The sequence below is a fragment of the Actinia tenebrosa genome, unplaced genomic scaffold (assembly GCF_029948245.1).
Source record: "Actinia tenebrosa isolate PJP-AT-01 unplaced genomic scaffold, QUT_ActTen_1.0 PGA_scaffold4__44_contigs__length_22323623, whole genome shotgun sequence".
Lineage (NCBI taxonomy): Eukaryota > Metazoa > Cnidaria > Anthozoa > Actiniaria > Actiniidae > Actinia > Actinia tenebrosa.
This window is the reverse complement of record NW_028292581.1, coordinates 17,307,291-17,322,541: the sequence shown is the minus strand read 5'-3', so window position 1 is coordinate 17,322,541 and position 15,251 is coordinate 17,307,291. Positions and strand designations below refer to the sequence as shown.

Genomic DNA, 15,251 nt, shown 5'->3' with positions numbered 1-15,251 from the left:
ATAAAATGGTATGCCATTTTCACTCGTGGATTACATCATCATATAAACCATAATAATTTCTTTTCCTCGTGGCTCGAGTTGCTACAGCAAATTTTCTGCCGTCTTAATCAAGTCCGGGCCCAAGTAAGAAAGCACTAAAGTCTCGACAAGATAGTCTCATACAAAACAAACTCATTACTCATATACTGAAAACTATGAATATATATATATATATATATATTGAAAACGATATTGAAAACTATATTGAGCCTCCTAATTGGAGGATAAATGAGGCCGTAATTTACAAGATATATATATTCAGCCCTTCATGGAATTTAAAGACCCATTGCCACTTACCGTGATGCACCGCGGTCACAGATGAATTTCGTGGTCCATGAAATTCAAAGATTCATATATTGAATAATAACGTCATATTAAATCCTTTTCCGACATAGCACTAAGGCACAATAATGATTCTTTTACATTCTTTTAAGAGTTTATTCAAAAGGTTAGAATTGTTTTTTCAGTATTGACACGATTCAAAATGTAAACAAATCGTGATGCATCACGGTAAGTGGCAGTGGGTCCGCCTTTAATATAAACAAACCAACAAAAAAAAAAAACGCATTGTCGGTTGTGAATTAAATCAGACCTTGAATCTCTCCTGATGAATTTCAAGATAATTCAGCCTTTTGTTCATGGGATTTTCAAATTCATTCTTAGAACAATCGAAAAACCATATCTTTGAGCAATAATCTAATATGAGTTTATTGTGATTGATATTGTACAATGAAATATTATGTTATTATCTCAGTATATATACTGTTAAGTTTTAAGCCGTTTTCCCAGTATGTAATATTTAATATATATTCATATATACCGACGAAACTAATAGGCCATTAATTAACGGCTTAAAATGTTACATAAAATATTACCGACCGTCAAAATAGGCCGTTAACTAACGGTACCACCGGGAGTCCAGCTAGCCTTTTGGCTGTAATACACCATGTGCGTGCGTACACTTTTTGACGCAGAAAAATATGGCTTCTTTATATCAACCATTTAACTTTTTGGCGGGTGGGCGATTATTTTGTGAAAATTGGAAATTGTTTTAAATTTTTTTAGTCATTTGGAAATGTATTTTGCCCAAATGTAGAGGATTACGTTACCATTTTCCATTGTTGGATTTTTTTTCGGCTTTCGGAGCGTACAGGAAATGTTTTTCAAAAACACCCCTCCCCCCCCCCTCACAAGTTAAATGGTCCACCCATAAAACTGAGCAGAAATTAAATGATGTGTATGTATGTGTATGTAACATATCAATTAACAGTTTGACGTTTCGCACCTTTTGCATTGCCATTTAAGCTCAAGCGGAAGTGCCAATCCAAACTTTAGCAAAGCCAGTCATTCTCTCGCCCATTTGCTTCTTTGCAAGAGCGCGATAAACTGTTGTCAGTGTATTGCTGGTTATTAGCGATAGTTTATAGATTTGGTGATTGTATTTAAATGAAAATCACCTACCTCGTTCATACTGTATCTCAAGTTCAGTCGGTATAGTATTTTGGCTAGACTGTTGAGTGATAATGTGTAAACAATAAACGTCAAGCCTATCTCTGGCCTCACCCACAGACTTCAAATTAACTTTGAGGAACATTTTCCATAATTAACAACGGTTTGTAGGATGAAGATTCGTGGAGATAGTAGGACTGCCTAGATCCGTTACCGTTGGAATGGTGGGGAATGGGCTAATAAGAGACAGCAATACTAGAGACCGTACAGATCGCTACAAGTTCAAATGCATACATAGAAGCATTTAGCAAATATTTTTCAACACAATTAATATAAAGAAGCCATTTTTTTCTGCGTCAAAAAGTGTACGCACGCACATGGTGTATTACAGCCAAAAGGCTAGCTGGACTCCCGGTGGTACCGTTCAGTTAACGGCCTATTTTGTCGGTCTCTTACATATTACTTACTGTAACATTTTAGGCCGTTAGTTAACGGCCTATTTTGACGGTCTCTTACATATTGCTTACTGTAACATTTTAGGCCGTTAGTTAACGGCGTATTTTGACGGTCTCCTACATGTTATTTACTGTAACATTTTAGGCCGTTAGTTAACGGTGTATTTTGACGGTCTCTTACATATAACGTACTGAGTAGTATAGGGGATGGGGGTATCAGCGCAACGACCAACCGAGGATTAGCCGACTGAAACGCCCACCCGAATTTAGTACAGGATTACCCGCACGAGGTGCTACGAGTCATCCGAATGACATTGTCCAACGCAATGTTGGGAATATGTGAGTCTATATATGGAGTGTGAAGAATGTAAAGAGTTTGCTTATGACTTTTGTGTGAAATGTTTGAGAATGAAGTTTAAGCCTAGTAAGCCAAATAAGTATATTTGTTGTGGTAAGAAGATGAGAATAGAAGAGGACACCTCCGCACAATGTTATTATAAGAGTATATTTTTTTCCCTTTTTTCGGCAACCATTTTCGGCTACCTTTTCTACTCCCACACGGGTATTCCTGGTAGACACATATTTGTGCTATAGAGTATTCTTTTTGTATCCTCTGCGCTGGGAACAAGCCCCAGAAATGTCCGTATGGGAGTAGGGCGCGGGCTCTTGGATAGAGAGGAACGATTCGGGGATTTCGGCTTAAAATGTCACAGTATATATACTGAGGAAACGGCTTAATAAGCCATAACCTAATCGCCCTTGTCTTAAAACTATTTCTGATTTCTTTGCAATCATGTGATAAATAGGTTCTTGCTATATATACAGCAGATTTGAAACTGAACAACAAAGATTAATGAAAACAGTCATTCAACAAGCAGCAGTGTTTATTCAAATGTAAAAGTTTTTAATAAAACACATGGTTCAAATTTTTTATATGGCATTAAAAACCTCCAGCCTAATAAAACCAAAATTTTTAAATAAAATAATCGAAAATGTACAAAAATTGAAAGTTGAAAACTGCTTTAGGCCATTCTGATCATCATGGGCATAATTTCCCATGTATATACACTGAGGATTTACGTTTCACTTTTGACAAATTTTTAAAGTTCATGGGAAATACCCTTTCTTGATTTTATATACAAGTTCATTTCCTTCATGACGAGCCCCGGCCCGTTCAATCTGGTTTTGCAAGGATTTGAAGGCCTCGCAAATCGACCGCAAGTTCGCATTCTTGTGGTTTGAAGGTGTTGCAAACTTAATAAAGCCCGACAGGGTATCTCAATGAAATATGTTTATTAAATGTCAGCACTTACATATCTTTTTGTGAACCCGATACATCCTGCATATAAACCAGCATATAATATTGATTAAACATTGTACTTACAAACGAATAACGAAATGAGTACTCAGTATCTAGAATTACTCCTATTCTGTAAGACTGCCCAGCGAAACATTTATTTCTTCCGTTGAGGGTCTTTCATTTGGGTTATTTGATGTTATTTTTGTCACTAGGTTTTCAAAGGACGCTCTAAAACTTCGGCGAGAGACAGCTAACTGCAGCATTTTACCAAATGAAAAAATATCGCTTGCAATGGTTTCTCTTTGTCCTTGCACAACTTCCGGTGCCAAATAACTTGCATTTTGACTTCTGATACGTTTCTCTCCCTGCTCAATTAGCTTACTTTTACCGAAGTCAATTAAAATTGGTTGATATGTTTCACCAATGGGCTGGAGAAGAACATTGTTAGATTTGATATCGTTGTGGAGGTATTCCCTTCCGTGCACATATTGAAGAGCGCGACAAATATCGCGAAACACTTGAACAACTTGAGTCTTCTTCATAAGTTTGTTATAAATGGCTTTCTCCAGAGTTAGGTTTTCCCTCTCGGTTCCGTGAAATTGCAGTACCAGGCAATAAGGCTCTTTGACCGAGCAAATTCCCAAAAGAAGAGGCAAATTGGGATGATCCCCAAGTGCATGTAGTACTTTGGCCTCATGCAGCACTTCCTTTCTGCACCGCTCTTTTTCTGTTAAAGAATGGTTTCGCTTTTTCATTTCTTTTACTGCCACTTTTATGTTGCGATAATGAGCAAGATAACAGGTTCCAAAACTTCCACTTCCTACAGGGATATCTGAACATTTCGAGATCAATCGATAATCAACTTCTCTTACTGGTATTGTCACCGAAATATTGTCCTTCCTAAGGCGTTTATTATACGAAGGGCAATGCTGTCGCGCTAAGCATATACAACCTGAAGGTTTTTGAAAGGCAGCAGATTCAATAGATGAGTTTCCCCCTATTTTTTTTGCCAGCGTCACCATTTGTTTCCCTCTGCTGTAATTTCCAAACTTTGATTCCAAACTCGATCCTTCACTTTTTGCTCTACTTGTACTATCTTTCTTGGAATGTTTATTTGAGCACGTGGTGGCTTGATCTGACGTTTTCGGTCTATCGACCTTCCCTTGTTTATGTTCATTAGCAACATGACTTTCATTAACGTTGGCAATCAATGTGGGTACAGAAATGGGCTTTTCACGACGGTTTGTTAAAGGGCCCTCTTCAAATTCGCCGTCTAATGGACAATCCAATTTGATCCTCTTGTGTCGTCGCTCTTCTCTCTTCTTAAGACGTAATTCTGTATTTATCTTCTTCTGTCTCTCCCTTTTCTGCTTCTTCCTTTCTTCTTTCGTGTGCGGTCTTGAATAATATCGTGAGGATTTTCGAGAGCTTGTTTCAGACATGGCTAAGGCATGGCCCGCGAATTATAATTAAATGATCCAACGATATACCACTGACGGAATGAAATGCGTGGTGACCGAGTCTGAATATTCCTCTCCCCCCTCCCTACGAGTACAAAAGAACCAAGCCAAAAATAAAAGGAATCAAACAATAAATACCAATATGCAATCAATTAATAAAAATCAAATAGAATTATAAGCTAAAGGAGAGAAAAGTTCTTGAAAAGTAGGTTTGCTCCAAAAATTTTAAATCTGACGTTATGATAATCATTGGCCTACCCCTCCCCCACTCAGAAAAATTGTGTTGCGGATATGACGGAATGTGACATGATACACTATTGCCATTGCATACTGCTGATTTGTACTCACTGTAGAAGTTATGGCCACAACGTATGTAATTGAGTGTGGTTTTTGCCTTAAGAATTTCAAGAGTTTCTCCACCTTAAAGAAACACTTCGTTCTTAAACACCCAGGAACCGAGTGGGAAAACATTGTGCCAGTATTTAAAGACTGCAAGGATTCCACGATTGCTTCACTTCCGGAGTCCAAAGATTTGTCGGCAAGTTGTAATTTTGAAAACTACAAAGTTTGGCTTGCTGGTTTAGTGGAGAGAATGAACTCCTTATTTCATCCCCGTCTACCAGGTAGGCTATACTTCTTTTAATTTCAAAGGTTATTTCCTAAAGTGTAAAAGGTCACTAAGCAAAACGGGATTGTATCGATAAAAAATGTTTAAATTAAAAAAACGGGATTGTCAACGACGACGTCACGGTTTCGCTAATAGACTTATTTTGATATCAAATATAGCTAGTCTTGGGTTGTCTCAGTAAAGCCCAACGGTTATTCAGATTCAATAAAACCACCCAAGCATTGAATAAGTATTTACTTGACTCTGTTGGAAATCTGATAACACAAGGACGCGAATGCTGCACGGTGCTTTTAATAGTTTCATATTTTAAATTTCCCGATATCTTAATAGCCACCATACCTTCGCTATATTACTATAAAACATATAAACTTATTTATTATTGTTAGCTTTGGCTGATTTACACTTATCTTTAATTTCAGGGCGATGGGTCAGAATTGACTCGCATCAAGTTCCAACGCCTTTCTTCCAGCACTTGATTTTTACCTTAAATGCACAGGTCAACTCTGTTCAAAACAGGTCGCACTGTGGACAGCCCGCATACAAGACAGCCTCTCAGAAAATTTCATACAAGCTCTTCGATTCAGATTCTTTTTTTATTGCATTGGAAGAACAAGGCCTTGTTGAAGTTAAAGACAAAGTGATTTTTTCTGGGAACAGTGAATGTCATGAAAGCAGTATTGAGCTCACTGCTGATGATTTAATCAAGCAAGCTAAAGCGAAAGCAAGTATTCCAAGAGTACTAAGAAAAAGGGCTTCTTCTAAGTCGTCTCTGGTGGTCGGCTATGGTCAGGGCAGAGCCACCAGAGAAATAGAATTAATCTGGTGGCCAAATCTGTACAGTTTTACGAGCCATGGAAGACTAATTGTCAGAATGTTCATTGAAAAAAGTGACTTTTAAAATACATAATTGCTACATATGTTTGGAACCCACATAAAAGAACTACCTTTTTTTCAAGTTGAGCTAAAATGGTTCTTATACATGTACTGCATACTGAAATAGGTTGTCTGGTCTGAAGCCCTGGCAGCTGAGATTTTGTGGTTTTCAGCTTTTTACTTTTGGCAATGGCAACCTTTATTGAAATTATTATGGTAAATTATTTAGTATCCACTGAGAAATCATGCTCAGTAGGTTATTATTTATAAGTCTAAATTGACTAAATATTTAGCCTTGTGGCTCTTTTACTTTTTTGCACCCATAGATTGCTGTATATGCCTACTTCCTATGCAATGGTTGGTAGTTAGATCCTGAAGACTTTTTATAAGGCCCTTTTTTCATAATCACTGAAAAAAATATTATTTCATGGCAGCATGTCATGAAATCTGTATCACAGAATCACAGGCGTGTCACCCAAGTGTTTCCGTTGCCAAACAGCACTTAGGACAACAGTATCATGACAATTTTCAATGACAAATATTTATCAGATATTAAACTTAGGCTTTGAAAAAGTTACCTGAAAATATTATTTTAAAGTACCAATGGTATTTACATATGTACATTCTAAGATGCCTATATATATTTGCTATAAATTGCATCATTTGTATAAACACATTTCATAAAAAGCTAAAACAGCTATGAATTCCTCACATTTTGACAACAAAATACATGTTTTATGTAGTTTTAGAGTATGTGCCACATATCTGAAAGACAATTAAAACCAATGTTTTGTTTAGCTTTTACAAAATTGTGGATATTCATTGAGCAGAACACTAGATACAAAAGCAAATACCACTACTTGCCTTTGTTTGGATCATGCTCTAGCAAACTCTACTTATTTAACAAAATAGTTGGTCATTAATTATTTCACAGATATATGGAGTGCAATGTAAAATATTGTGGTTGCCTTACTAAAAAAAATAAATTCTATTGACCACTGGCATGAATTCTTACAGAAATCAGTTCATTTATGATTCTCTTCCTGAGTTTTGAGCTATCACTAAAAGACCAACTAAAACTAGGAATACCTGGCCGCCTGTATTCAATGATATCTCTGGCTGCAAAGATGACTCCAATGCCACAACTTGAGCTGCCTTCCCCTGAGCTTGGCTGCTTTGGCATTCCAAATCTTTGGAATGGCACTTTTCCACCAGACCATAAAATGGATGACATAGAAGGCCTAAGACATGTTAGAACCTTCATTATCTTTGTCACAGCAGCTGATATGTTGGTTGGTGGTTCCATGTGCATGCCATCATCATAGTATGCGATTTCCTGTGAAAAGTCAAGGCATAAAATCCCCCAGTGGCACCCTCCAACATGCACAGGGCAAATCACTTTCTCTAGTTTACTTGTGCTCTGGAAGCTGATAATTGGAGTCAGCTTCTTAAGAAGAAACTCATGATCTGCTGTTGCCCAGGTAAATGTGTGGCTTGGAAGATATGCTATACTTGATGCATGTATGCTTTTCTTTAGAAAGAGCATACATGACATGTCAATGGTGTAGCCATCTACATAGCGCTCGCAAGCCAGGTTACTAAGATCTTTTGCATCCATTAGAAAGCCATTAACATTAAGAAACTCCTCCTGCGGACGAAGTGACAGCAATGTCTCTCTAACAACCGAGTCTTCCCTACCCAGCCATGTAAGCTCTTCTCTGACTTTTTGCTTGATCTCAGCTGCGAAACAAAATGATTTAATTACTTCCAGTGCCTCACCAGTAAAAGTACCAAATGTTCCCAAGCTAACAAATGAATGATTGTCATCAGCTCCTATAATACCACCACTGTGTACATGGTCACGTAGCAACTTTAGAGCCCTGTCCACTACAGCTTCAGAAGGATGGCAGATTAAGGAAAAAGGGTCTTTAAGATTGTTACACTGGATATTTTGTACAAGTGTGATATCAGAATCTTTGATATATGCCACTGGTGGAATGTTCAGGGAAGCAAGTTGTCCACGAGTTAGACCAGGATTTCTACACAATAACTCGAGTGGGTTAGTTGAGCTTAGTGTGGTTGTGGACACTGGAGGAGGTGGAGCTGCGTGTTGGCTGGAACTCTGGCGTGACACTGGAGAAGGTGGAGCTGCATGTTGACTGGGACTCTGACCAGGATTCTGGGGTGATGCATATTGGGACTTATACTCTTGCAATCTTTGTTGGTATGACTTTTCCCATTCATTATGCACATACTTATAGGAAGGTACATCTTCCTCTTGAACAATGCATGCTCCATTTCTCACGCTTCCACTGGGAGACTTTGCCTTTTGATATGCATATCTTGGGTAATCCACCCCAAAAATCAAGGTCAACAAACTATCCATTTGTGACATCCACCAAATATCTTCACTCGTCCACATCTTCTTCTTTTCAGAGCCCAGCTTTAGGGACCAGTAACATCCAGAAAAGTGAAAAGCTGAGCCTTCAAACAAATAAAAAACAATATATTTATAATACAATCACTCTTTCAAATAATCTTCCACTTTAAATACTTACTTTTATTCAAACACTCTAGTGCTTTGCGAAAGGACAATCTCAGGAAGAGAAAATATTCAGCATACTGGTGTGTCAGTATTTGATCAACTGTAAAATAAATAAAACGACTATCTCAAAATAAGCACATGACACTAATTTGTTAAACACTTTCAAAAATATTTCATGATATATGACAGCCCTGTATGGCAGCAGCAGTTGCTACTTGGAGATAATTTAAATTTCTAGGATTTTTTTGTTTAACTCCATACATGAACAGTTTGTAAAATAGATCATTTAATTTTTCTCCTGCATAATTCATGTCATCAAAAATTAGAAAACCAATTTGGGTGTTTGATAAATAAATGTCACTTACAACATAAATTGAAAACAAACTTGAATATGTACTTTACACAACACAGACTAGAGTTAATTTTCAAAATGGCTATTTCCCATAGTCTATTTTCAAAATTAATGCTCAACTCTGTTCCACTTTATGTCAGAAATCATCTTGCACATTTTAGGATCAAAATGACTAAATGAATGATTGCTGTCATGTTTCATAACTTTTATTATATCTTTGATGGCTGCTCTTAGTTTTTTATTTGTCCCCTTACTTGATGATATGCCTTCTGAAACATCATGGGATGTTGCTCTCAAATAGAGTTGCCTGTGTACTTTGTGGCTTGATTCAAAGCCCTGAATTGACATGGCACCAATAGATCGATGGTTTCTCAGGAGCATTGAGGCATGCTCAATGGCCATGTGCCCATAATCTCCTGTCCCAAGCTTCAAACCAAAGACCTCCCGTAGGAGAAAGCCCCATTCTTTACACTGTGATGAACAAAATAATATAACAGAATATATTTATTTAGTATGCCCATTTTGTAACATCAAACTTGCAGTGTGCAGAATACCTGAATGTCGAATAAATCAATTAAATGCTCCTCATCTTTCTTGAACAATTTCTTTCTCATTACTAAGGCAATATCATTCCAACCAGAAAAGACCTAAAAAATAATACACATTTATATACAATTTATTTAAACATAACAAACAAATAATAAGACTTTGGAAGAAATTTCAAATACAACACCCCACAGGCAGAGTAAGAGTACAACAGCTTGTTTTGAAAAGCAATTATCTAAGCTTTTGATAAAAAGTAAGTGGATTTCAGTGAGCACAACCATTCTATCTTGGTTTATTTTTAGTTAACCTTAATTGACACACATGACCTTACAGTATAAGATCATTTCAAGGCTTGCATCCTCATAGTCTTTATAATTTGATAATCCCGGGTTAAAGGAAATCATACCTCCCTGCTTGCAAATTGTACTGAAACATTTTTGTGCAACATACATGTACAAAGCCTAAAATAACTTAGCTAAGTATGGGCTACTGCATTATCATATGTATGTACTATATGTTACCTTTATATAACATTCAAGAGCAAGATCAGCAGCAAGAGTTCCTAAAACATCATTTTCTTCATAAGCCTGCAATCTTTTCTTTTTCTTGGGCTTCTTTCTAGAACTTGTGTTGTGCTTCAATGCCTCAGTGAATTTGTTGGACACATCATCAACCTTCTCTTTCCATGACTTTAGCAGCTCATCAATTCTCTTGCCAACAGCTTGCAAATAAAATAAAAAAGTGCAATAGTAAGAATTGGTTTGCTAACAGCTACATGAGTTTCAGTTAATATATTTTTGGCAATTACATATACCTTGATCTTTGATATTGATCTCCTCTTGATGAGTGCCAAAGTCCCGTACAAACTTTTCATTGTCTTTCAAAGCTTGAAAATACTAAAAGATGGACCAGAAAAAATTAGAAAAACCATATGAATGGTAGATGAATAAATGAAAATAAAAAAGTAACATCAAATCCAAATCAAATACCAAGACACGCTCTTGATAGAATGTTATCTTGTTCAGTACAAACAACTTGGCAGCTTCAACATCTCTGAAATGTTCTTTCAGCTTTGGCAGGGGCAATGATCTTTCAACAATGACAGTCGAATTTTGAAGAAATTTTCTCTCGGTAGGCCCTATTTAAAAAAAATAAAAGAATGCCATTGTAGTGATTACTGACAGTTTCTTTTTTAATGGATAAGTGAATGACTTTGTTATAGGAAGAGCAACAATTTTGTTACTTAGTGTATAATCAGACTGGTGAATGGGATTCAGTGTATTTGGTAGTTATAGAGGCCAATATCTATCATATGTCTTGAGTACAACAGCTGTCAAAAATAACCACATAGCAAAAGCTCAACAACACACTTTGGCAAAAACTTTTAGAAGAGGCATGCAGGTTTCTTTTCTAATTTTTACTAGTAAGTAAGGCTTCCGATAAGAACTTAAGCCATATTTAATGATTATATTTAGTTGTAAAAACCTGAAAATGATGCAACTTTGACATTGTGCTTCTCAACCATTGTTTCCTGTCCTGGTTTTGTACTGATACGAATCCTGTCTTTTTTCATGGTTTGAGGACCATATTCTTTAAGGGCAGCATTGTACTCAGCTAATGAACCAATCTTGTGACAGAATAAACCAAGGGAAGCAAGAAGCTGTTCCATATTTCGTAGTTCACAGTGTAATGCACAAATATTAACAGCTGTCATGTTTTCGTCCAATAAAAGGGTGAGGTCATCTCTAATCCCTGTGAAGCTAGAAAAATTAAAAACATTTAAAACCACTTGCAGATACTTCTTTATCATAATTCTAAATACTTATGATTAGCATAAGTGTGTATTAACCAGTAACAGACACTTATTCTTTATTCTACTTTTTTTACACAGAAAAAAAAAAAAATAGAATAATGAAATAAACACTGCATTACACTGATTAGACAAGAATACTGTATGGATAAAGTAGTAAATTATACCATCAATCTACTAAGAAACCTACCCTCCAATATTAGCTTTGGTCATGGCAAAGTGCTTCAAACAAACTTGATGTGACCCAAGGTTGCACTCAGCACATAACTAATTAATCCAAAAAGACACAAAGAATTGAATAATTTGTTATTAATAAATGAGTGCTTACAATAATTGCTCTGTGAATTAAGTAAAATTCCAAAATGAAACAATAGTACAAATCACTCATGGGTGTTATCATATTCTAAGTCAACTAAAGAATGAACAATCCCGAGCATTAGATAAAAGGCCACAACGGTGTATACTTTCATTTGCTAGCTTTAACCAATTGTGTGGAATATCCAAAATACTTTCAGATTTCAGTGATTCAATGATTAAACCTATTCTACTAGGGTACATTGTTAATAATATAATGTACTAGAATATTTATACTTCACATACCCTTAGTGCATGACAAAACATGCAGAATTCACCAAATCCTTTGCCACCAAGTCGAAAGTTTTCATCATCTTTCTTGCACAGCAACAGGCAAAATGCTTTATAGTCAATAATCACTGTTGGGAGATATAAGGAAACATGTACTATAAGTATTATAAGAATCACTTAATCACATACAAAGACACATTGTACATGGCCCTTGCTTTTACAAATCAGACTACTTAAAGATTTTAACACATTCTTTTAATGATTATGAGTTCAAAGCCAATTTTCAAATTACTAAAAGACTGAATTTGTAGGCACATGATTCTAGCAAAACACAGCGTCGGTATAGGGTTTCTGTTGTTGTCTTTTAGGAATCAAATTAACACGAAATAAATTTATATCAAAAGCACGAATAATAATAATTAACAAAAAATTTACCTTTAAATTTAACTTGCAAAAGTTTCCCATCAACAACAATGCCATTTCTCTTGATCACATCTTTTTGCCTGTTAATGTCTCTTACCAGGACTTTAATTTCTTTCCTAATAATGAGAAAGCAGTAATGACTTTGAGTACACTCCTTCAATATTAAATTAAAAGTCCATATTAATAATATCGTACTTGCTTTCTTCAATATTGGCTATGGCTAATGGGCGGACTGTCAGGGCACTTTGAGAAGAAAGGTAAGGATGGTTGCCAGGTACAATGCCAACACTTACTTGATCTTTACCTATATGCAATTTAGATACAATAAAAAATTCAAAACAAGTTTATTTTAACAAAGGTTAGCAGTAAATTGGTTAAAAAAAGCATTTAAGAGGGGAAAGTTTGGAAATAGGCAAAAGCAAAAAAAAGGGTAAAAAGACAACACAAAGTAAATAAAAACAAAGTAAAGCAATTGGACAAATTAAACCAAAAACAAAATTCGAAGCAAAATAATACAAGATATAATTTAATATAAACTTTCAAAGCTAATAATGATACTCAATTACCAAAAAGTGGACGTCCATCTAATTTCAGGTGGAATTCCAGAACTTCACTTTGGGTACCATGGAGTCTCTGCTCCCTAGCACTCCACACAATAGCCTGTTCAAGGCTGACTTGATACCCAGGAAGAGAATCTGGTACTTCTCGAATTAACATTATCTGTTTAGCGACACCAAATATCGAAGAACGTAAGGCCTTCATATGATTCTTGATCGGAAGAATGCATATATTGGAGCTTCCCTAAAACCAAACATAATAATTCATTAAGCCATGGGCAAAATGTGACCTTATAGATTCATATCGAAACCTAACAGTTTAGGGGTGGGAAGAACACAATATTATGATCACAAAATAAATAACACATCAATAACAAATCCACATGATCATAAGGCATCAGTACTTACTTTCCTTCCCAATTTCGTAAAATTGATTATAGATTGCCAGTTTGCATCTGAAATTTTCGCCTGGACTTTTAAAAACAATAACTGCCAATCTGGCATTCTCATCTCGGCAACTCGCTGGTCCCAGAGGTCGTCCGAGATGAGCTCTTCGAATGCTCTTTTTACTCCCTTTTTCTCAGCAATCTCGTCCATTACCTGGCAAATGGTTTCTCTTGCAAAGGACGGCCTTGACTGGGGATCGTCAGTGCAGCATCTAGCCAGCACTGACGCCAGGGATTCCTTCTGACTCGAGCAGAGATCAGAAACCTTCTTCATAATGAAGTTTGACTTTGCTCGAGTTTTCCTTCGTTTCACACGTCCTGTCACCTCTGAGTTTTCTACCTCTTCGAAAGATTCATTGAAAAAGGGAAGACTGTGCTGTTCTGCATATGACAGGCTAGACGAGGTATATTTTGAACTTGGAGGGATAACTTTTGGCGGGATAACGTTTGGCGGGATAACTTTTGGCGGGACAACTTCTGGCGGGAGAATCGAGTCCTCAAGATCGATAGATCGTATCGCTGCCTGGATTTTTGGATGGAGGATCGTATTTACTTCGGTTATCTGCCTTCGATTAAAAAGATTTCCGATAATGCCAAATGCAGTAGCGACGTAAACTTCGTCGACTCTGACTTTGTTGGCATTCTCATGGAAGAACCAGCAAGATTGTACCGTGCTTCCATCACGAGTGACCAGATCACAGAGCTTAATTTTCGATATTTCATTGGGAAATACTCGAAAGAAACTCGATAAGGATGCCTTTCTTGGAGAGCCAATACAGTTCTCAGTAGTTAGAGCATACCAAGCTGTCGATGAATCCAGCTTTGCTGAGAAAACTTGACGAAAAATGATCGATGATCGAGCCATAACGCATTACATTGTGAGGGACATTGTGAGCTCTTACGAGCTCTACGCGCTGGAAGGAGTGATCAGTGAAGTACTGGTAGCACATTTCGTAAAGCCCGCCGAAAAAAGCCATATTCCAAATAAAGTATAATCCAGTTACTTCGAAAAGAAAACTAATGACAGATATTATACAGTGTACAACTCCGCCATTTTGTTTTTAACACAAGAGTCTAATACCCATCAATCACTACGGTCCTTACTATTGGATCAGACGTAAGCTAATTAACACCTGGATTGCCTTAGCAAGCAATCGCGCTGTGCCCCTGCTGTGACCAAAATGAATGGCACGGGGCTCCTCATGGTCCGTTCTGATCACATGGTTGAACTCATGAATTATTAATGACCTTGGATGTGATCTCTCCTGTCCTCACACTCATTTTACTTCTTTGGACTAACCACATGCGCTTCTTGAGCGCCTTTAATTAACTCGTGGATACGCGAAGCGTAGAAACGAGTTATTTAAAACCGTAATGATCGTGAAACAACTCCAATAATGTTCGATTTACATGGATTCGTAGCGCCATATTATTATCGTTCAACTTCTTATTAAATAAGTGTTAGAATAGAGACTAGGGGCGTCATGGTTTACGCTGGGGGCGTCCTGGTAGTGCAGACTGGGGGCGTCATGGTATACGTGGGGGCGTCATGACTGGGGGCGTCATGACAAGGGGGCGTCATGACCGGTTACCGTGTGAACTACACAGCAGTGAGAGACAGCAGCGTAGCAGCGCATGCCACTCATGAAAACACAACCCACCTGATTGGAAGCCTGGTTGGTTACTATGACAACTGTCAGTTTTGATTCTAGCCAAAAAACTCTAATAACTCATATTTTTAGCAGCACTGACTGAATGCCCAGAGCCAAAAAAATGCATATGG

At 37.0% G+C, this 15,251-nt stretch overlaps 1 protein-coding gene across 1 annotated transcript; it reads right to left on the bottom strand.

Moving 5' to 3' along the window:
• Window positions 1-5,550: 5,550 nt before the first annotated feature.
• Window positions 5,551-14,668, bottom strand: LOC148907312 (uncharacterized). The gene is made up of 14 exons (XM_089036171.1): window positions 13,431-14,668; window positions 13,032-13,266; window positions 12,661-12,769; window positions 12,478-12,581; window positions 12,058-12,170; window positions 11,648-11,724; window positions 11,133-11,407; window positions 10,637-10,785; window positions 10,462-10,543; window positions 10,169-10,368; window positions 9,656-9,748; window positions 9,356-9,572; window positions 8,763-8,849; window positions 5,551-8,688 (listed from the first exon to the last, which is right to left on the bottom strand). Exons 1-14 carry the CDS (start codon window positions 14,331-14,333, stop codon window positions 7,193-7,195), a joined length of 4,140 nt encoding a protein of 1,379 aa, XP_088892297.1. The 5' UTR covers window positions 14,334-14,668; the 3' UTR covers window positions 5,551-7,192.
• Window positions 14,669-15,251: the final 583 nt, after the last annotated feature.

What these genes read in the sequence shown, in the direction of transcription:
- LOC148907312 (XM_089036171.1), bottom strand. Translation starts at nt 14,333, where the DNA reads ATGGCTCGATCATCGATCATTTTTCGTCAAGTTTTCTCAGCAAAGCTG. An exon ending in GCCAATATTGAAGAAAGCAA is followed by an intron (nt 12,582 to 12,660) that starts GTACGATATTAT and finishes TCTCATTATTAG; the next exon opens with GAAAGAAATTAAAGTCCTGG. An exon ending in ACCAAAGCTAATATTGGAGG is followed by an intron (nt 11,408 to 11,647) that starts GTAGGTTTCTTA and finishes TAATTTTTCTAG; the next exon opens with CTTCACAGGGATTAGAGATG.